Source organism: Salvelinus fontinalis, chromosome 6 (genome assembly GCF_029448725.1).
Source record: "Salvelinus fontinalis isolate EN_2023a chromosome 6, ASM2944872v1, whole genome shotgun sequence".
Lineage (NCBI taxonomy): Eukaryota > Metazoa > Chordata > Actinopteri > Salmoniformes > Salmonidae > Salvelinus > Salvelinus fontinalis.
Window position 1 is genome coordinate 59,550,110 of NC_074670.1, and position 23,463 is coordinate 59,573,572.

The window sequence follows — 23,463 nt, forward strand, 5'->3', positions numbered from 1 at the left end:
AAACCTGACTGATTTGGATCAAGAAGGTCATTCTGAGAGAGATAGCAGGAGAGCTGGCCAAGGACGGCACGTTCAAGAGTTTTGGAGAGAAAAGAAAGAAGGGATACTGGTCTGTAGTTGTTGACATCGGAGGGATCGAGTGTAGGTTTTTTCAGAAGGGGTGCAACTCTCGCTCTCTTGAAGACGGAAGGGACGTAGCCAGCGGTCAAGGATGAGTTGATGAGCGAGGTGAGGTAAGGGAGAAGGTCTCCGGAAATGGTCTGGAGAAGAGAGGAGGGGATAGGGTCAAGCGGGCAGGTTGTTGGGCGGCCGGCCGTCACAAGACGCGAGATTTCATCAAATAATTGATCTAACATAAAGTACAGTACTACAAATACAGTAGCATATGCAAAATATATTTACTGTATGTTTGCATTTTTACTGTATGCGTGCTTACAGTATGCTGTTTGACATGTATTGATAAATGTTGAAATATAAAACCACATTTATTGCATTTGTGTTCCTTTCTTGTTTGAGTACAGACAAACAATATACAGTATTACAACAAAATCTTAGTCTTTACACTGAAATAGGTTCTGATAGTAGTGTTTTGAATATGTCTCATTAGTGTGATCTCGGTTGCCACTAAGTTAGATTCAGTTGACGTGTGTATGTGTGTCTCATTTGTACGCAGAGTTACGTTTAGAGCAAGGAGAACATGATTTTGATTGCTGTGTTTCATTTTACAAGATGTCTTTGGAGTTGGGGAAATTGGCTAACTGTTTTGTGTTTAGAGTTTTGAGTACCTGAGATGTAGTTTCAGCAAACGTGTTAACAATTGGGATTGGCCTCCCGGGTGGCACAGTGGTCTAGGGCACTGCATCGCAGTGCTAACTGCGCCACCAGAGTCTCTGGGTTTGCGCCCAGGCTCTGTCGCAGCCGGCCGCGACCGGGATTGGCATAGCGTCATCCAGGGTAGGGAGGGTTTGGCCGGTAGGGATATCCTTGTCTCATCGCGCTCCAGCGACTCCTGTGGCGGTGCGCGCCAGCCAAGGGGGCCAGGTACACGGTGTTTCCTCCGACACATTGGTGCGGCTGGCTTCCGGGTTGGAGGCTCGCTGTGTTAAGAAGCAGTACGGCTGGTTGGGTTGTGCTTCGGAGGACGCATGGCTTTCGACCTTCGTCTCTCCCGAGCCCGTACGGGAGTTGTAGCGATGAGACAAGGTAGTAATTACTAGCGATTGGATACCACGAAAATTGGGGAGAAAATGGGATAAAAAAATAAAAATAAAAAAAATAAAATAAAAACAATTGGGATTAACAATTGGGAAAAACTGTGAACACACAGCAGCTGGAAATAAAAACGACCGCTTTGTGTTCATTCCAAATAGCACCCTATTACCTATATAATGCACTACTTTTGACCAGGACCCATTAAAAGTAGTGCACTATGAAGGGATTAGGGTGCCATTTGGGATGTAGTTAACCTCTTTATCTCTTTGAACAAGACCCTCCATGTTGACCAGTGGGGGGTCCCCCCCTCTGCTGGGGGTCTTGATTCGGTCACTACCCACACAGGGTCAAGACACGTTCACACTAAACAAACAAGGTATTCCTGTGAACCCAATATCTGTGTCTTGAGTTCAATTATCTTCACCTCGATAACTTTGTCTCTGTGGGGGGGTTCTTATAAACAGTATGGTTCTAACACCTTGGATGGTAGGTGGTAAACACACAAAGGGGAGCATGGACAAAAATTCATGCACACACACAAATACACACAAGCACATGCATGCACACACACACACAAACAGTCGTATAAAACGCACGCGCGAACACACACCTATGGACCCCCCCCCTCATCGATCACTTACCTTACCTGCTGCTTCCCCTATGGACATCCCCACCACACCCCCCAACATAACTCACCTTACCTACTGCACCCCCTATGGACACTCCCCCTCAACGATAACGTACCTTATCTGCTGCTTCCCCTATGGACATCCCCACCACACCTCACCTTACCTACTGCACCCCCTATGGACACTCCCCCTCAACGATAACGTACCTTACCTGCTGCTTCCCCTATGGACATCCCCACCACACCCCCCAACATAACTCACCTTACCTACTGCACCCCCTATGGACACTCCCCCTCAACGATAACATACCTTACCTGCTGCTCCCCCCCCACCCCAACAACATGAATCACTGTTGTAGTTGTTAATATGTATATTATACGTTTTTTATACCCCCCCAATGGTCACTTAGTCCTGCATGTTGGAGCTAGGAGCCTAAGATTTTCATTGTATCCTGCAATCACACCTGCAATCCTGTACATGTAAATATTAAACACTCTGAATCATCCCTGTAGATGTGACTATTAAACAGTCTGAATCAAACCTGTAGATGTGACTATTATACAGTCTGATTCAACCCTGTAGATGTGACTATTAAACAGTCTGAATCAATCCTGTAGATGTGACTATTAAACACGCTGAATCTGAACACACACAGAAGCTGTCAGATGTTATTTTTGACGGTGAACAGGGTTAAGACAACGTATCATCACCACAACATCCTAACCACTCGCTCATGGTCAGTAAACGTCCTAACCACTCACACACGGTCAGTAACAGCCATGCAGCATCTCATAGTGGTTAACCCCTCTGGTGGTCTGTAATGTAGGATGGGCACCATGACCAGCCCATGGAGCTTCTGGAGGTCCTGCTGGTCTCTGTCCCTCTTCCTTATCCTGGCTCTGAACACACACAGAGCATGGTCCACTCCACATTGCTCCAGTGAGTGCAGTGTTCTTGACCTTTGTTATTGCTGTTGTAGAGAAAGAGTGTGAGGGTGGGGGGAGGGGGGGCGCTGGTATGGCTCCCTCAGCACTACATGTTCTGTAGAGAGGAGGCGTCCACAACACACTGGCCGCATCCCAAATGGCACCCTGTTCGCAATGTAATGCTTTACTTTTGACTAGGGCCAATAGGGCTTTAGCCAAAGTGATGCACTTTATAGGGAATCGGGTGCCATTTGGGACGCAACCTGACGCAGCATTCCTTGATTTATTTCCTGGACATCCCTGGCAAAAAATTGCTGTTAGACAAGAGTCAGGGTTAGAGCACCCTGTCCTCCTAATTGACAAAAATGTATTTAGGCCAGGACACTCCTGAAAAAGAGAATTCAAATCTCAATGAGCCCTTCCTGGTTAAATAAAGGTTAAATAAAAACAACATAAATAAATTAGAATAGTCATTAGAATTCAAAAAATATTACAATTCTTCAAATTTTTTATTCTCCACATATCGCTGAGAATGGCCATTACGACGATCTGTTTCAACACACATATCACTGAGAATGGCCATCCCGATGATCTGTTTCAACACACATATCACTGAGAATGGCCATCACGACGATCTGTTTCAGCACACATATCACTGAGAATGGCCATCACGACGATCTGTTTCAACACACATATCACTGAGAATGGCCATCACGACGATCTGTTTCAACACACATATCACTGAGAATGGCCATCACGATGATCTGTTTCAACACACATATCACTGAGAATGGCCATCACGATGATCTGTTTCAACACACATATCACTGAGAATGGCCATCACGACGATCTGTTTCAACGCACATATCACTGAGAATGGCCATCACGACGATCTGTTTCAACACACATATCACTGAGAATGGCCATCACGACGATCTGTTTCAACACACATGTCAAAGGGAATCTAGAATGATAGTAATAGTAATTTTTTGTTGTTAAATAAGAATGACATTGACATCCATTTGAGATAATAGCAGTGATTTATTTGTGTTGTCCTGGTTACATCTTTATCGACGAATGAAAGACACATCATCATGACAACAAACAGATGTTATATGATGATTTGTTTGGACAAGATAGACAGCCAGTCCACACGAGGGGTGACCGCCACTGACCAGTGTTGCCTCTGTCTGGGGCTTGCCGTTGTCACTCTACCGCTACATTATATTTGATCCTTACAGGGATCAACATCTGTGTACGGGTGTGAGCTATGAGCTGCCCTAAGAATAGCTTATTGTGAGGGAGAGCCTGGTACTGCCCTACTGGGGCTCTGTGGAGCTGCCTGCCACTGGGGAACACAAAACAGATCCAGCCAGGAAGAGTCATAGAGGGGTCAGGAAGAAGAAACAGAATGACTAGAAATTATATTCCGTCTAGTCATTCTATTTCTATGGCCCAGGATATCGTGACAATGGGATGAGGGCAGATCGAACCATAGAATAAGAATGACTAGAACGAATAATACCCATTTAAGTCAACGTTTTGTCCTTTCTAGGGGATTCTATTTCTATGGATCCAACTCTATTATGAACTCTGTTCTCATACGTGTTTTTCTAGGTCTATGTAGCATACTACAACACTGCTCAGGAGAGATACTCCCAGTGTTTGGGACACAACCCTCTTGTAACCATGGCTGGGTGACCATGAGGACAATGACACAGGACACACATTGTGTAATGTGTCAAACTGTTTGTTTGCTCTTGCAGATTAAGCTATGGTTAAGAAGCATGTTCAATTAAAAGGAGATTCTCAATTTAAAGTGCTTTTTAGTCCAGGATAGGCTTAATCTGTTTCTGGGAAACCAGCCAAGAGGGTTTAGGAGAGGTCATGTAATTTCATTGTTAAAAGATGATGACTTAGGAACAGAAAACTCATTCTGTGTTAGGTCGGTTCTTCGATTTGTATGGCAAATTATTTTCTACTAACTCTATTTAGTCTGGATTCAAGTGTATCAAGCCCTATACAGCTTCTTGGCTGTGACGTCATCCTTTATTTCTGACATATGTTTCATAAACTCTGAACAGCTTGTCAAGTAATAGAAAGATGATTAAAACCACTCCTGGGAGATTACATTTGACATGGTGTTTGACCAGCGTCATATTGTACTGTTGGCATTTGGCTGAGATTGCCTGCCTGTTAAATGTAGAATAAATTACAGTACAGTATATTTCTGCATAATAATCCCCATCCACACTTTATAGGGCCTATTTGTTAGAACAATTTTTATGTGAAATTGATGCTAAATTTCTTTAGAGGTGGTGATAGGACATTTTGATCAACAGCAGGACACCAGGTTGATGCGTGAGGTCTAAGTCTCTTCTCTATGCCAACCATCTGTTCATTTTCAGTCCGGAGAAACCACACTGCTCATGCCTGTGATAGGGACACCCTGTCTATCAAGTGTCCCTCCAGGTCCTCTGTATCCGTCCTGTCAGCATTCTACAGACGCTGTGTCCCAAGCAAGAACTTGTGTCCCCCCGCAAACACAAACATAACCAAGGACAACACTGAATGTACTTCCTCTTTTGCTATCCAGGTAAAGTACAGTAATGTACCACTCAGAGTTGCCTTGTCCCTGCCTTGTCCCTCCACTCTGGTGTCAGAGTGTCAGGACCAGCGTTCTTGTCATATACCTGTCATCAGTCCAGTGTTTGGTCGGGAACCTCACCAGCAAGTACCTCATTGTGCCCTACAAGCCTCGGTGAGACTAGTCCACAGGGTAATATAAACGGTCATAAACTGTGGTTGTGAATTTAGGAGACAGAATATCTAAGAAAGTATTCCTGGACACATCAGCTATATCAGGAAATGTATCATCGGACTTAGAATGGCATTTGTCTGTTTCTATTTAACTGAATAAAATACAATATTATTATCAAATTCTATTGAAATATATTATACAGTCACTTTGTCAGTGATGATACTGCTGTTTTAATCTTTCATAGCACCACCGTAATAAGTTGGTGTGTGAAAGCAAGACACTGAAGCTGGTGTGTAAGAACAACACTGTCCTGGCTATCAATTCGGCTAAGTTTGGCCACCTGCTGCATGGGAGTCTCAACTATCCTCAGGAATCTGCACCACAGCCTGACATGGGTCTGAAACCAGACAGTCATTGGTCTGATAAAGGGAACTAAAGTGTCATCTAGTGGCCAAATACTAGGATGAAAATAATGTGCATATCAATAGTGTGTTAGTTTGTTAATACTATGTCACTTACTACACATGGCTAACACACAAGTAGGCATGAAGTATATGGATATACCCTCAACCTATGCATGTTTTTAACCTTTATAGCCTACTGTATATCAGACAAACCAGGGTCAAATACCTATCTCATATATTTTTGCTTGATTAAGCTTGGAGTTTGTACTTTTGTTCAGTGGTGGAAAGAGTACCCAATTGTCATACTTGAGTAAAGGTAAAGATACCTTGATAGAAAATGAGTCAAGTAAAAGTGAAAGTCACTCAGTAAAATACTAATTGAGTAAAAGTCTAAAAGTATTTGGTTTTAAAGATACTTAAGTATTAAAAGTAAATGCAATTTCAAAAGTATACGTAAGTATCAACAGTAAAAGTATAAATCCTTTAAAATTTCTTATATTAAGCAAACCAGAAGGCACAATTGTCTTATGTTTTTTACGGATAACCAGGGTCCCACTCAAACACTTAGAAATAACTTACAAAGCATTTGTGTTTCATGAGTCTGCCAGATCAGAGGCAGAGGATGACCAGGGATGTTCTCTTGATTTACATTTGTGAATTGGACCATTTTCCTAAAAAATGTAACAAGTACTTTTGGATGTCAGGGAAAATGGCCATTATTGTGAAGTAAAAGTAAAAGTTGGCTCTTTTGTATCTGACTAAATCATGCACAGCTCAAGCATTTGAACGTATTTGACATTTGACCCACGTCTGATCAGAGTATACTGTATATCTATCCTTCAGAGTGTCTGTCACCATCTGCCCTGAAGACGGTGTCATGCAGGTGTCATGGCCGAGCCAACTGCTCAGTTCAGGGGGACACTCAGAGCTTTGGGGACCCATGTTTCCCTGGCACCAGGAAGCACCTAAAAGTGTCCTTCACATGTAGTAAGTGACCGGAGGTCTTTTGGGGTGCTGCTATAGGCAACCAAGTGCTAACAGTCAGTATTTGGATAATATGTGTGCAATGCTTGTTAGTGTGTGTGATGTTACCAGAGATGTACACTGCTCAAAAAAATAAAGGGAACACTTAAACAACACAATGTAACTCCAAGTCAATCACACTTCTGTGAAATCAAACTGTCCACTTAGGAAGCAACACTGATTGACAATAAATTTCACATGCTGTTGTGCAAATGGAATAGACAAAAGGTGGAAATTATAGGCAATTAGCAAGACACCCCGAATAAAGGAGTGATTCTGCAGGTGGTGACCACAGACCACTTCTCAGTTCCTATACTTCCTGGCTGATGTTTTGGTCACTTTTGAATGCTGGCGGTGCTTTCACTCTAGTGGTAGCATGAGCCGGAGTCTACAACCCACACAAGTGGCTCAGGTAGTGCAGCTCATCCAGGATGGCACATCAATGCGAGCTGTGGCAAGAAGGTTTGCTGTGTCTGTCAGCGTAGTGTCTAGAGCATGGAGGCGCTACCAGGAGACAGGCCAGTACATCAGGAGACCAACAACCCAGCAGCAGGACCGCTACCTCCGCCTTTGTGCAAGGGGGAGCACTGCCAGAGCCCTGCAAAATGACCTCCAGCAGGCCACAAATGTGCATGTGTCAGCATATGGTCTCACAAGGGCTCTGAGGATCTCATCTCGGTACCTAATGGCAGTCAGGCTACGTCTGGCGAGCACATGGAGGGCTGTGCGGTTCCACAAAGAAATGCCACCCCACACCATGACTGACCCACCGCCAAACCGGTCATGCTGGAGGATGTTGCAGGCAGCAGAACGTTCTCCACGGCGTCTCCAGACTCTGTCACGTCTGTCACATGTGCTCAGTGTGAACCTGCTTTCATCTGTGCACAGGGAGCACAGGGCGCCAGTGGCGAATTTGCCAACCTTGGTGTGCTCTGGCAAATGCCAAACGTCCTGCACGGTGTTGGGCTGTAAGCACAACCCCCACCTGTGGACGTCGGGCCCTCATACCACCCTCATGGAGTCTGTTTCTGACCGTTTGAGCAGACACATGCACATTTGTGGCCTGCTGGAGGTCATTTTGCAGGGCTCTGGCAGTGCTCCCCCTTGCACAAAGGCGGAGGTAGCGGTCCTGCTTCTGGGTTGTTGCCCTCCTATGGCCTCCTCCACGTCTCCTGATGTACTGGCCTGTCTCCTGGTAGCGCCTCCATGCTCTAGACACTACGCTGACAGACACAGCAAACCTTCTTGCCACAGCTCGCATTGATGTGCCATCCTGGATGAGCTGCACTACCTGAGCCACTTGTGTGGGTTGTAGACTCCGTCTCATGCTACCACTAGAGTGAAAGCAACGCCAGCATTCAAAAGTGACCAAAACATCAGCCAGGAAGCATAGGAACTGAGAAGTGGTCTGTGGTCACCACCTGCAGAATCACTCCTTTATTGGGGGTGTCTTGCTAATTGCCTATAATTTCCACCTTTTGTCTATTCCATTTGCACAACAGCATGTGAAATTTATTGTCAATCAGTGTTGCTTCCTAAGTGGACAGTTTGATTTCACAGAAGTGTGATTGACTTGGAGTTACATTGTGTTGTTTAAGTGTTCCGTTTATTTTTTTGAGCAGTGTATTTGTCCTATTTCACAATTAGAAATGTGTTTTTTTGCATATCCCAACTCCCCCTGTAACACCCTTGGATAATGGGGTCACGGCCAGCGACCCTGAAGCAATTAGCATTCAGTGCCTTGCTCAAGGGCACATCAACAGATTTTTTCACCTTGTCGGCTCTGGAATTCAAATTAGCAACCTTTTGATAACTGGCCCAACACTCTAACCGCTAGGATTCCTGCCGCATAGGTTCAACTGTGTCTCAAACACATTATTGATAATGTTAGTCCAGGTAAGAGATTAGAAGACAGATTTTTTTATAAATGGATCAGAGAGCTTTGTCAACCTAGTCCCTAATTAGGTACTGTATTAGCCTAATAAAGTGAACAGGAGCTAAAGGGTTCTTATGGACTCATTCCTTATGGTATGATCAATTTGAAACCAATTATATTCTATACCTTTCATCGTACCCACACACAGCACATATAGCCCAAAGGCCGGCAGATGGCTATATTGAGCTGGTATTAATGCTTTCATTTTACCGTCCAAACGCATTGAATGCAGCTGGCAAACACTCGTATCCCCGTGGACCGATTCAACCTAAAACAGTCTCCATGCGGGCTGTAAAAGCGTCGATTTCCTCCTTAACTAGATTTAATGTCTGAAAATATGAATACGTTCTTCCTGAAACTCAATTTTCCACCACCTGGATGCAATATGCAACATTTAAAATGGTGTTTCATAAAGAAAGTACGCATATTTTCCCCCTTCTTGCCATTAAATCTAGTTATGGAGGAAATCGATGCATTTGCAGCCTGAATGGAGAATGTTTTAGGTACAAACCGGTCCACGGGGATATGATTGTATTTTCGGCTGCATACAATGCGTTGGACGGTATGATGGAAAAGACTCAATCAATATCTCCATCTGCCGGCCTTTGGGCTAACACATACAAACAGTTTGATGCTGGAGCAGGCCTTATGATTCTGATAATATAAGTCCAGCCTGTTCTGATGTAGCCTGTGTATGGGAATTAATATTTTTTCCTTCCCATATTATGACCCCGTCCTTCTCTTTTAATATGTATGCGCAAATGATGCGCAGCGTAGAAGTTCTCATTAGCGAAATCTGACACTGGCTGTAACCACACGTCGCAAGTCCGGGGTTTTCGTAGCAGCTGGATGGCTAGCTGTCTAGCTTGGCATCTGGAAGCTGTGACATTGAAGAGGAGGGAAGACAGCATTGAAGACAAGGTGCCACATGGAGGATTTACTAGCGATCTAATTACATTATTATCAAAGCTAGCTATGCTACCGGCATTTTGATGAACACAGCTACCGTTAGTTAACTACCACGCATATTTTGTGTGACCGCGAACGTGAGTTGCGTCTGAAAACAAACTTCCAGGACCAAACTAACATTTTCTCATGACAGCAATATCAACATAGCATGACTACTACTAGCCTAGGCCCTAGCACTCCCTCGCCGGTTAAACGTCCCGGTAGACAGCTGTCATCCGGGACTTTCCTTGGGTAAAACGTCTGGACGGTCCGTGTATATACCAATAGTTACCACCCGTAGCTAAATATATATTGGTGAGAATGGATTCCTCATCGAGCTTCGGGAGTGACGAGCAGTGCTTGGCAATATCCTTTTGAAAGTCTGCCATTTTTTTGTTTTGCTTTTTTAAAACTAGGTAGCTGTTAGCATGCTTTAGCATGCTAACATAGCTATAGGTTTTTAGTTCGCTAAGTTATCCAGCTAAATTAACTGTTTAGGTTTGGTTGCATTTGATATTTTTAATAATATTGTCTTGCAGGTCAAACATTTTGTTGTTTACTCTGAATATTTCAGCTGATTTGTGTTTTTCTCAGTCTGACACTGAAATAATGATCCATGCTTTACTAGCAGGGTTGATTTAATACTAATGTCTTTCCAAGAAAGCCTTTGGTCAACTGACCAAGACCATACGGAGAGCACACATTACACCGGTTTTTAATTCTCTGTTTGTTTTCTGTGTGTTTTAGAATAGATTTTGAAAGTTTTCGAATTTATTTAGAAACTATTATTTTATTAGTCTTTAAATCACTTCACGATCGTGCACCCCAATACATGACAGACATGCTTTTAAGGAATGTACCCAGTAGGTCCCCCAGTTCCTCTGGCACTGGCCTTTTAACTATCCCAAAGCCTAGGACCAAGAGGCAGACTTTAGTTACTATGCCCTCAGCCTCTGGAACAGCCTGCCAGAGAACCTGAGCTTTTAAACTGTGAAATTGTGGCCATTTTTTAAAATAGATATTTAACACATTTATATCTTTGTTTTTCAACAGGGTGCTCTTAGTCTTTTAGTCATTCAGTTTTTTTAGATAATTAATATTTTGTATATATTATTTTATTACATTTCAGCTTTTTATTTTTTTTATTTTTACCATGGATTAGTCTCTACAGTCCTTGTTCTCTGCTTTTACTGTTTGAACTTCCATGGTTGTTATAGATAGATTGCTTGTCTCGTGGCCTTTTTGTTTTTATTCATTTTCCTGTGAAGTGCATTGCGTTGCATCCATGTCTGATTTGTGCTATATAATTAAAGTTTGAGTTGTTAACCCACTAAGCCTAGTTAGCTAGCTAGGAATATTCTGTCCGTAGAATTATAATACAAAATAGAATTGAATAGGATCTCTATGGCTCTGTCCAGCTGTGCATGCCTTGGAATCGCAACAGCCTACAAACTCTTGCTTTTTGGTTCAGTTTCCAAAACAATGTAACCAAATAACCAGTTACTTGGTCCATACAGTATATGGTCATGATGACTTACTGTTTGTAGGTTGTGCAACTGCACTAACGAGCTTAACACTTTTTTCTCTCAATAATACCACATAAGCCTTATACACATCTTCCATTGTTATTAACGTATAGCTCCATTTGAAGTATTTCACAACAACCTTGAATAGACAACAGTCTGGAATAGCTAGTGTGGTTAAATATTTGTTGACCAAATCATAGCAAATATTCTGGTCACTCGGCCTATTTGTAGTTCCATCTTCAAGTTCTAGCCTGCCCTAGTGTGTGTCCTAGCCCTCTCATCATTGCTGCTGGTTCCTTAATAGTAATGCTCAAACTGTAAGAGGACAGGAGGTAAGGCTTTCCGGTCAGAAGGAGCCCAGGCTACTGTCACTGATTGAGTTCTCTGGGGAGTTTATGTAAGTACTAACATTAGAGAACTCAGTGTCTGAAAATGTATGTTCATTCATATCTGCCTTTTTCACCCATACTGGGTCATAATGATGAGTTGTACTCAAGTGGTCAGGTTTATTTCTGTCAAGCAGTGGTGTACAATTTGAGTTGAAACATTGCATTGCAAAACCTTTTCCTGTCCGACTGCTACTTGCAAGACATTTTTGCTTGTGTGGACCATCTGTACAAGACTATGCAGAAAGACCATACCAATGTTTGCCATGGTGTTCTGTAGTCTACCTTGAATTACAAGGTTCCTCATTATGGTTTTCGCAGCATAATGTTTGAGGGTGAGTGATGATTGACAGGTATGCCTCTAGAAAGACACAGTGCAGCACTACAGCATAAAACAATAGACCGGTGCAGCATGCTTGAATTGATCCGCAGTTCCCTGGCTGTGTCCTGATGGGATTTCACTGCCAAATGCATGCAGGCCAATTATTACAAACCTCAGATCACCTAGTGGTTTTCATGTCAGAATCTCATGTTGACGCAGTCAGCTGCCAAAGGGGCTTTTTCTGCAATCAGATGTTTTTATATATTGTTTTGATATCTGGGCACGGACCCCCTGCAGTACCTCCCCACTTTGAGAAGCACGGGTTAACAGCACCACTCTAGGCTTTATCTGACAGCCAGCAGATGAGGAGATTCTCAGTCATCAGCTCTGAACATGGTTGCTTGTTTGATGTTTTTGTTTAGTGCGTGATAATACTCAGGACCATTTCAGCTGGTGTGTGTGTGCAGTATAGAGACAGAGGTTAGCCCCAGTGCCAGCCATCACGCTGCCTATTATGTCTGTATCCCACCACCACTCTAATGAGACTCACATGAGAGCGCACACAAACTCCGTGGTCGACTACCTAAATGCATTAAAACTATGTACACACTGAGCCAAGGCACTTAACCCCCCACAAAAACAGTGTGGCAGCCCCCTGCTCCAACCTCTATGTATCTAATAGCCCCCTGCTCCAACCTCTGTATCTAACAGCCCCCTGCTACAACCTGTATATGTACATTGCATTCTGAAATTATTCAGGCTCATTGACTTTTTCAGCATTTTGTTATGTTACAGCCTTATTCAAAAATCTATTAAATGTATTTTCCCCTCAATCTACACACACTATCCCATAATGACAAAGCAAAAACATTTATTTTTTGTTGCAAATTGATAAAAAAAGAATAACTATCACATTTATATAAGTATTCAGACCCTTTACTCCGTACTTTGTTGAAGTACATTTGGCAGTGATTACAGCCTTGTCTTCTTGGGTATGATGCTACAAGCTTGGAACACCTGTATTTGGGTAAGTTTCTCCCATTCTTCTCTACAGATCCTCTCAAGCTCTGTCAGGTTGGATGGGGAGCATCACTGCACAGCTGTTTTCAGGTCTCTCTAGAGATGTTCAAGTCCGTGCTCTGGCTGGGCCACTCGAGGACATTCAGAGACTTGTCCCGATGCCACTCCTGCGTTGTCTTGGCTGTGTGCTTAGGGTTGTTGTCCTGTTGGAAGGTGAACCTTCGCCCCAGTCTGACGTCCTGAGCGCTCAGGAGCAGGTTTTCATTAAGGATCTCTCTGTACTTTGCTCCGTTCATCTTTCCCTTGATCCTGACTAGTCTATTAGTCCCTGCTGCAGAAAAACATCCTCACATCATGATGCTGCCACTACCATGCTTCACCATAGGGATGGTGCCAGGTTTCCTCCAGACGTGACGCTTGGCATTGAGGCCAAAGAGTTTAATCTTGGTTTCATCAGACCAGAGAATGTTGTTTCTCATGGTCTGAGAGTCCTTTAGGTGCCTTTTGGCAAACTCCAAGCGTGCTGTCATGTGCCTTTTGAGGAGAGGCTTCCATCTGGCCACTCTACCATAAAGGCCTGATTGGTGCTGCAGAGATGGTTGTCCTTCTGGATGGTTCTCCCATCTCCACAGAGGAACTCCGGAGCTCTGTCAGAGCCAGCTCTTGGAAGAGTTTTGGTGGTTCCAAACTTCTTCCATTTAAGAATGAGGTAGTCCACTGTGTTCTTGGGGACATTCAATGCGGAAGACAGTTTTTTCGGTACACTTCCCCAGATCTGTGCTTCGACACAATCCTGTCTCAGAGTTCCATGGACAATCCTTCGACCTCATTGCATGGTATTTGCTCTGATATGCACTGGCAACTGTGTGACTTTATATAGACAGGTGTGTGCCTTTCCAAATCATGTCCAATCAATTGAATGTACCACGGGGATTCTAATGAAGCTGTAAAAACATCTCTAGGATGATCAATGGAACAGGATGCACTTAAGGTCAATTTTGAATCTCATAGCAAAGGGTCTGAATACTGATTTACATTTAAGTCATTTAGCAGACGCTCTTATCCAGAGCGACTTACAAATTGGAAAGTTCATACATATTCATCCTGGTCCCCCCGTGGGGAATGAACCCACAACCCTGGCGTTGCAAGCACCATGCTCTACCAACTGAGCCACACGGGACCACATGTAAATCATGTATTTCTGTTTTTTTTAAATGAGAAAAAACGGTTTTCGATGTGTCATTATGGGGTATAGTGTTTAGATTGAGAAAAAATATTGAATCAATTATAAAATAAGGCTGTAATGTAACAAAATGTGGAATAAGTCAAGGGGTCTGAATACTTTCCGAATGCACTTTATGTGTGTCTTTCGGAGGTTGGGATGAAGAGGAAGTCACATTTCGGTTGGACATTGTGTACAATTGGTGAATAAAGTGAACTTAATCTAAGCCCTGCTCTAGTCTGAGTAGTAGGCCTATGCTATGCTCTCATAGGCTGAGATTTATTATTTATTTATCTAGGCAGGTCAGTTAAGAACAAATTCTTATTTACAATGACAGCCTACCCCGGTCAATCTCGGACGACGCTGTGCCAATTGTGCGCCGCTCTATGGGACTCGCAATCACGGCCGGATGTGATACAGCCTTGATTCGGACCAGGGACTGTAGGGTTGCCTCTTGGACTGAGATGCAGTGCCTTAGACCGCTCATAAATTAGTGATTACCAGGAGAGGTACCAGGAGGGGAAGATGTCAGGCATGTGTACTTCCAATGGCAAATGGGTTTTCAATTATGTTATGTCACTAGAGCTGGGACGATAAACTGAAAACTATCGACACGATCACTTATTGCATGCATTTTGTTTATCGTTCATTATGATAACGTTAAGTGGTCTATACTAGCCTATAGGTTTTGAAATGAAATAAGTTATGGGTGATCGTTAATGGGACAATTGATGGCTACAACCATCAAACTAGTAGTAGCTTAAAGGATAATAAAAAACTGTGGTAGACATCCATGTTATGATCGTATCGTTCTATTTATCGTTATCGCATCAATTCATGGAATTTATCGCAATATGGATTTTTGTTCATATCGCCCAGTTCTGTCACACATTGAACTGAAAATGGAGGGACAGAGCTTGCCATGGTATTAGTAGGCCTAGGCCTACTTGTTGATGATAGATGGAGCCTATTAGGCCTATATATAATGACAAGGGACATTTTAGGGGTGTTTTGGAAGAGAAGTTGGGTATACTACTTACGGTGCCATCTCCAGCTAACGTAAACTCGTACATCGCCTTGGTCCGTACAATTGCCCTTATTTTAGCGCCCCAAAAACGTAATACTTCCAGATCAACTGTAATGTCAATACCATTGTAAAGCACAATTACCCCTTTTCCAACAGAATCAATTATATGACCTAAACGCTGCCCGTTTCTACATAATTCAAGCAGGCAATGAGCCCCGTCGGGTCTTTTTAAAAATGGCGGGTGGGGAAGCAAAACTAATGCGTGATAGTTAGAAGGAGAGATGTTGTGTGGGAAAATTGCTTTTTTTCACTCGATCTGTCCAACATATCACCTTATCGCCTCTAAAATGTAAATAAAACACTATAAAGAGTTTATATAATGTGTGAGAACATACCTATTTGAAGGTTTGTGTCGAATTTGAATCGGGTTTTTAGGGCGGTGCTAAAGTGATCTTAGAAGTAAACAGTGGCTTTGAGAATGATGATCGCATGCAATAATGATGCAGAAAATGACTAGGTATCCCCCTTAGCCCCGTCACTGTCCATTTCTTGTTTTTAAACTATGAGAGAAGTGCTACACCTGGTGGAGAGAGATTGGAAGACAGAAATAGTTGCTTTATGCGTGCTGTACGTTACGACATGACACGTCACGATGTAACGGAGGGTCCGTTTTTTTCAACTTTTCTCCAATACTATAGAGCCATTACCATGTCAATCAATGCTTGAATAGAAACCTAGTTCACACCCCCGATTTTGAAGTCAACGCAGTCGCTACAGTTCCATTAGTTTTCTTTGTAGCCTCATTTGACTGTTGCTTTTGCGCACATTTGTACGGAATGGGGTGAGTTTAGCTAGCCTATTTGGAACAGAGTGTCCTGACCTGACACATTCAGACAAGCAGCCAGGGTTGCATCATGTTCCACTTCTCCACAGTAATCACATATCTTGTTAAGAGTTGAAAGGACATGTTCTGACACCCTGCCTGCTGCTGTACAGTCATTGGTAGGGAGTGAGACTTGACCTACATTAACCCTCATCACAGCTCAGACAGACGCTCCATTTGATTTGGATAAAAGCTTAGGCCTTGTGATCATTTCATATGAGGCTCTCATTTATTTGAATGTCTTGCATGGATTTCGGTTGGAATCGACTTCAGTTCACTGATGCTTTGGCTGTTGCATTGTCATCATCAGGGAGAGAAATATGACTCTACATTAACCCACATCACAGCTCTGAAGCTCTAACATAAATACCTCATTTACTTTTCATTGCGCTTGCTTTTGAATATCTTGCATCATGAAACGGCAACTGTTTGGGCTAAGTTACATAAGTTCTGTTTACGTTTATTTTTGTTGCACTTAAATGTTTTAGGGAAGTCTGTAAAATCACTATGACAACACCTCTCTTGCTCACTATACTGCATGAGGTTTTATGCAAATTAGATGAAATTAAACTTCCTATCTGAAGACCAACCATGTAGGGTGCTTTATTCAAAGATAATTTCCTCCTCTCCCTCCAGGTTAGGTGTTTTGGCTAACCCTGATACTGTTGTGTCCTGTCCAGTATATCAGTTGTCCATACCCATCAACAGTCATTTTCAGATTGTGCGAGGTAAGTGACCACTAGGTCTAAATTCACCTTTTAAATTCCCTGTATGCCTACCATTTAGTTTTTAATGTAACTAGGCTAAATGTTTGGGAAGTGCTATTGAATGGTACCATTGTTTGCAGTGCATGCTAAGGAAATGTTTTGAAAATGTTATTGAACTGCTACAGTTCAGACTAGTTTTCAGAGATTTGATATAGAATGGTTCCTGTACCAACAGACAGCTGATTGTGATGCAGAGCCCCTCTCTTCTAAAGCCTGCAGGCATTTAAACTTGACATTCCTTAACGCCCTACCATGGTAGCAGTATTAACTCAAGGTTATTGCTTGTCCTAGTGGAACAAGTCCAAGGTGCGTTCTTTACGATGGCCAGACATTTGAAAGTCAACAGCTAGTAGGAAGAGCCTATTGACACCTGTTGTCATAACATTTTCCCTCTTCCCCACAGACCTCAGAGCCTCACGTTTACAACTCTTTAACTTTCTCTTTTTAACTGCTTTATTTCAGAGGTCGAAGAAGCGCTGCTCATTGACTTGCCATCAAAAAGTAAGTAAGACTTTTCTCCTCAACCTTCCGTTTTTTTAAATGGTCATCCACCTTGATAGGTATTATTTCTAGTGGAGGTTTGCTATAAGCAATTACGCATCATTGTGTTGTTCTTTCTACCTTATTATAGGAGCTTATGTGCAACATCAGTGTTGTGGCAACAGTACTACAATAAAAACATGACAATCGGTTGTAACAGAGCTCTTCATCCAATTTGGTTACATTTTTAGTGCATGCCATTCATGTCCTGAGCTCCATGCCTTGTTGTCTCTGCAGATTTATTTAGTTGCAAAAGTTGGTCATGAGTTGCCTGTGGCGATGGGACAACCTGCACTCTGTTGAAATAGCTCACTGTTGGCAAATCACTGTCTACCTCATTTTGTGCGGAGTTGGTAGAAATGCAAGTGGACATGGGTAGTGTCTCCATGGTTGTGGTGAGCGAGTAAATGGTATATTTGTATAGGCTAAGTTGTGGTAAATGTAACAACGTATCCTGTCATGTGTTGTCTGCCTGCCCCTCCTGCCCTGTCACTCTATACCCAGCAATAATTGCCCCTTAGGAATAAATTGTGTATTGAATTGAATGAGTCTGTGGTTGCCATAAGGAGAGTCAATGGTGGATGTGTGTTTCTCCCTGCCCCTCCAGCTTGCATTAGGATACGGGTCAGAGGGGAGAAAGCCCTGGAGCTGATTCTGGAGCTCCAGGATGATGAGCGCAGCCAGTCCTTCTTCTCCCAGTTGAAGAGAGCCAAGCAGCAAGGTGAGCCAGTCGTTCTCTCGCCCTCGCCCTCGCTCTATCTCTCTTTTTCTCTTTCTCTTTTCATTCTGTCTTTCGCGCTCTCAGTCTCTCGCTGTCTCGTGCTCTCAGTCTCTCGCTGTCTCGTGCTCTCAGTCTCTCGCTGTCTCGTGCTCTCAGTCTCTCGCTGTCTCGTGCTCTCAGTCTCTCGCTGTCTCGTGCTCTCAGGCTCTCGCTGTCTCGTGCTCTCAGGCTCTCGCTGTCTCGTGCTCTCAGGCTCTCGCTGTCTCGTGCTCTCAGTCTCTCGCTGTCTCGTGCTCTCAGTCTCTCGCTGTCTCGTGCTCTCAGTCTCTCGCTGTCTCGTGCTCTCAGTCTCTCGCTGTCTCGTGCTCTCAGTCTCTCGCTGTCTCGTGCTCTCAGTCTCTCGCTGTCTCGTGCTCTCAGTCTCTCGCTGTCTCGTGCTCTCAGTCTCTCGCTGTCTCGCGCTCTCAGTCTCTCGCTGTCTCGCGCTCTCAGTGTCTCGCGCTCTCAGTCTCTCAGTGTCTCGCGCTTTCAGTCTCTCGCTGTCTCGCGCTTTCAGTCTCTCGCTGTCTCGCGCTCTCAGTCTCTCGCTGTCTCGCGCTCTCAGTCTCTCGCTGTCTCGCGCTTTCAGTCTCTCGCCGTCTCGCGCTCTCCGTCTCTCGCCGTCTCGCGCTCTCCGTCTCTCGCCGTCTCGCGCTCTCCGTCTCTCGCCGTCTCGCGCTCTCCGTCTCGCGCTCTCCGTCTCGCGCTCTCCGTCTCGCGCTCTCCGTCTCGCGCTCTCCGTCTCGCGCTCTCCGTCTCGCGCTCTCCGTCTCTCGCTGTCTCGCGCTCTCCGTCTCGCGCTCTGTCTCGCGCTCTCCGTCTCGCGCTCTGTCTCGCGCTCTGTCTCGCGCTCTGTCTCGCGCTCTGTCTCGCGCTCTGTCTCGCGCTCTGTCTCGCGCTCTGTCTCGCGCTCTGTCTCGCGCTCTGTCTCGCGCTCTGTCTCGCGCTCTGTCTCGCGCTCTGTCTCGCGCTCTGTCTCGCGCTCTGTCTCGCGCTCTGTCTCGCGCTCTGTCTCGCGCTCTGTCTCGCGCTCTGTCTCGCGCTCTGTCTCGCGCTCTGTCTCGCGCTCTGTCTCGCGCTCTGTCTCACGCTCTGTCTCTCGCTGTCACGCGCTCTCTGTCTCTCGCTGTCTCGCGCTGTCTCTTGCTTCTCTCTTTCTCTGACTGTCTCTCTGCTCAACACTACTGTACCCTACAGACGTCCTTACTCACTAGTGCATGTATTATTCATGAACTCATCCAACATGTATTTATTTCCCCAGGGTGACTGACTTCCACTCCTTAGTAATTTCCCCCTACGTCCTCTTCTCTCACGTTTCACCTATGTCTACCTGTTACATTCCTCAGCTATGTTTACGGTCAGATGCCCCTTTCAAGGTGGCAGTGCCACAGTACCTACTGGTACGTCCTATCTCTGACGTTGAGTTACCAGAGCCACAGGTGATAATCTCCTGTAGCCGTGTCTTTTGATTTAGTTTTGACTGTGGTTGATGTGGATTGTGGCTTATCTAAATGAGATTACTCGTATCAAATTAATATTGGTGTCCACTGTCTTCATATAATATGCCACAGTTAAAAGACTGGCAGGGCTCTACGCTGACCTTTTTTACAAGGTGCATGTGTGCGTGTATGTTGAAAAATGTAGGCACACACAAAGACATTTAGGAGCACAATTAAAAATATGAACGGTATTATAGATAGAATCCTTCATTCTTCTAAGCGCACTGGTGCTCCTAAATTAACATTCCAGGTTAAATAACAAAATATTTAGGCGCATAAGCGAGTAAAATGGTCTCACTGTAGAGCCCTGACTGTGTCCCATCGCTACTCTGTTATAGATGCATTGTATATAGACTAATGTTTCACCCCCCCCAAAAGTGCTAAAAATATAGAAAATCCATTACATTTCTTAATGATTATGACCTCATTTACAACACCCACTAATGGAATATTGAAAGGAATAGGCTACCTATTTTAAATATAGGTCCCCAAGTAGTTTGGCTTGATTGGGGACAGTAACAGTTTTTGAAATGTCGAACCGTTGCCTTGGCATCGCTGGTTAATGATTGAGACAGTGTAACCCCATTACCACAGGCTGAGGTTGCTTCCCAAATGGCACCCTATTTCCTATGTCCCGGGTCAAAAGTAGTGCACTTTATAGGGAATAGGGTGCCATTTGGGACACAACCTCTTTCTCTCTAACAGCCTTGTTGTGCTGGGTGTTGCCTCATTTCCCTAACATTTTATCTCAAGTAGTATTTGTATTGTGAAAGGTCAATAGAAACAAGATGGAGGTGTATAGAACAATGGGTGTGATCCTTCGAAGGGAGTGTTGTAGTGCTATTGTCATTGTATTGCATTTCTCTTTAGCTCTGCAAAAAACAACCTATATTTACTGTAATCTATGAGATCATTCTTGGCACTCGTATTAGGTTGCTATACACATTTGCAGTTTGCAACGTGTAGAGAAATGCTGTCTCATGTAACTCACAGAGTAGCTCTGTCTCTTGATTGAGTGATCCAGCGCTGCCAACTTTTCCACAGTCGAGTCCAAAAGCACGCAAATCAAAGCGATGGATCCTATCATGCCGGCTCCCTGCAAAGTCTCTGCCCCAGTCCCACCCATCCCTCCTCAGAGAGGGATCCACAAAGCTGTCAACTCTCACACCAAGCCCACCGGCATACCGCCACCGCCTCCCAACCTCAACAACAGCTCTTCAGCCAACCAGACCGGCACAGGTATGGATACATGGATAATATTGGTCAAATTGAATGAAGAAATTAAAATTGATTGCATTTTATAGAGCTTTTCCAGATTCTCAAAGCGCTTGACATTGTATGGAGAAACTTAACCTTATCCAGAACCAATGTCCAGCACCCAGCTGGGTGATGCTACTGCAGCCATTTTGCACCAGATAGTTACCAGACATCAGCACACATTACAGTCAAGAGGTCAGGTGTGAATCCTAGACACTTGTTGCATATGACGGTTGAATGATACAGTGAATGTCACAAGGTTTCTCACATATGAATCTCTCCTCTATCTCAGCTGACAGACAGGACCCAGCTCTTTCTCTGGCCATAGACTTTGGCTTCGAGGACAACTTCAATCATTCCCTCAAAGTGGAGGAGAAGAAGAACCAGCAGAATGGCATCGGGCCCCCCCGGGAAGCTCCTCCAGTTCCCCCTCTGCCTCCCCGTAAAGGCTCCTACACTCCCTCCAATCCTCTCCCACCCACGCCCATCCCCCCTTCCAAAGACAGAGTTTCGTCCATACAGGCTAAAGATGCCGCCTTCATCACGCCTGCCAAAACAGAGTGAGTGTTACCAGTAGGACCGTCCCATAGTATGCTCATCCTATTGGAGATGTTTTTTCTTCCCTTAAAGAACTATCTGTATTCGGCTTCTGTAGAGTACCACAGTAAGAGTCATAATACTCATAAAACCTAGTGGTCAAACAGGGAAATGGTTCCTATCACTTTTCCACCGTTCTTTTTTCCCATAGGGGATTTTAGAAACACTTAAAATAGGGGCTGTGTTTCATGTAGGCTTACCCTGGCATGATGTTTTGATAGCTATGTAAATTTCTCTAGGACAAGGTGACTTCTATCATTATATTTGCCTGTATTTAACCCTCAAAAGTGAAATTCTAATTAGCTGCTAATGTGGCTATCATAAAGAACTACAAATTCCATGATGATCTGGACGAGACTGCTGAACTGAGTCAACGGTAAGGATCTCTGGATTAACTATCGATGTTAGCTAAATGTAGTAATGAATAAATTGGTAACATTTCTTTAAATGGACAATTCTATGAACTGTCGTGTGCAAGTTTTTTTTAAATTGACACAATACCTGTTAGCAAAGGTGTTAGCTAGAGATGACGTGCAGGAGCTTGTAGTTTTGCATGTAATTTACTTTGATGCGAATTAGCATTTTGATAAAAGTCACCTTGTCCTAGAGAGATTTACATGGTTATCAAAACGTCACACCAGGGTAAGCCTAAACGAAATACAGCCCTTATTTTAAGTGTTTATCAAATCCCCTATGGGAAAAATGAATAGAAAAACTAATGGAACCATTTCCTTGTTTGACTGCTAGGTTTTATGGGTATTATGACACCTTCACTGTGGGGCTCATTTGGTGTCAAAGGGCCTCTATTTATAATTTCGGTGGCCTAGATCTTGATTTGTAGCCTTTACATCACACCCTACCTGAAAAATGATGTAATGGAATAACTGTGGGAATGACTCATCCTCACCTGATGTTGTAGTCTTAGTGTTGACCGGCCCACCTCGTGGAGTGACAGCCCCACCACCAACAGCATGCGGAACGCCATGTTCTCCACTCAGGCCAGCCAGAGAGAGTACCTCATCAAACACCGCCTGGCCAAGAAGGAGGAGGAGTACGTAGACATCAAGGACTTCAGGTGACTGTCCATGGGTTTGTGTGGATGGTGGGTGGGGCAGTGAGTCACCGACTGGGTTCGAACCTGGGCCTCCTGTGTGACCACATTAGCTTGTGGAGATGATGCAAGTCTTCAGGTCTCAGCCAAGGTAACATCACAAGAGTTGTTCATTGAACCAGCTCCATTACATAGAAACTTGAGGAGATCCATTGAAAGTGGGTTATAGCAGCAGTTATTCTACATTTTTCTGTAGTCTAGTTTTTCCGTGGTTCATTTTCAAAATGTGCAGGGTCCTGGGTTGAACTAAAAGTGTCTAAGCCAACTTTTACTCACTGAGCTGTAAGTTCTTAGTTGTAACCCTTATCAGGCTACACTCTAGCACTAAACTCACACATGCTTCTGTCCACATAAGTATGTGAATGTCTATATACGAGTGTTTTGTGTGTTTCAGATTATTTTCTGGAACATGGAATGTGAATGGCCAGTCTCCAGACAGCAGTCTAGAGCCCTGGCTGTGTTGTTCGCTAGAACCCCCTGACGTCTACGCTCTGGGGTCAGTGACACGTTTATCTGAGTACCCAATGTCTTCTACACAGCATGTATGAAGGAATGAGCCTGGGTCGTATTCATCAGTGCAAACCGTTACAAAAATGTTTTGCAAAGGAAAATGAAGACAAGCGTTTCTTATTAGACAACTTCAGGTAGTCCCTTCTGCTTCATTCCGTTTTCTTCTGTTTGTTGCCTAGTGAATACGACCCAGATTT

The 23,463-nt window shown here is 44.0% G+C and overlaps 1 protein-coding gene and 1 pseudogene across 4 annotated transcripts in view; both read left to right on the plus strand.

The window, feature by feature from the left end:
- The first annotated feature begins 2,668 nt into the window (after positions 1-2,668).
- On the plus strand, positions 2,669-6,927 carry LOC129858641 (protein eva-1 homolog C-like; annotated as a pseudogene).
- A 2,567-nt stretch (positions 6,928-9,494) lies between these two features.
- LOC129858222 (inositol polyphosphate 5-phosphatase OCRL-like) overlaps positions 9,495-23,463 on the plus strand; it is a 29,841-nt gene continuing 15,872 nt past the window's right edge. For 2 of the 4 annotated variants that reach the window (XM_055927270.1, XM_055927271.1), the window contains exons 1-9: positions 9,495-10,204; positions 11,679-11,762; positions 16,862-16,953; positions 17,455-17,493; positions 18,140-18,253; positions 20,836-21,030; positions 21,341-21,608; positions 22,565-22,720; positions 23,151-23,252. In XM_055927270.1, coding sequence (XP_055783245.1) covers positions 10,161-10,204; positions 11,679-11,762; positions 16,862-16,953; positions 17,455-17,493; positions 18,140-18,253; positions 20,836-21,030; positions 21,341-21,608; positions 22,565-22,720; positions 23,151-23,252 — 1,094 coding nt within the window. In that variant the 5' untranslated portion in view covers positions 9,495-10,160. The remainder of the gene's footprint in view (positions 10,205-11,678; positions 11,763-16,861; positions 16,954-17,454; positions 17,494-18,139; positions 18,254-20,835; positions 21,031-21,340; positions 21,609-22,564; positions 22,721-23,150; positions 23,253-23,463) is intronic. The other 2 variants (XM_055927272.1, XM_055927273.1) reach the window with 1 other exon arrangement.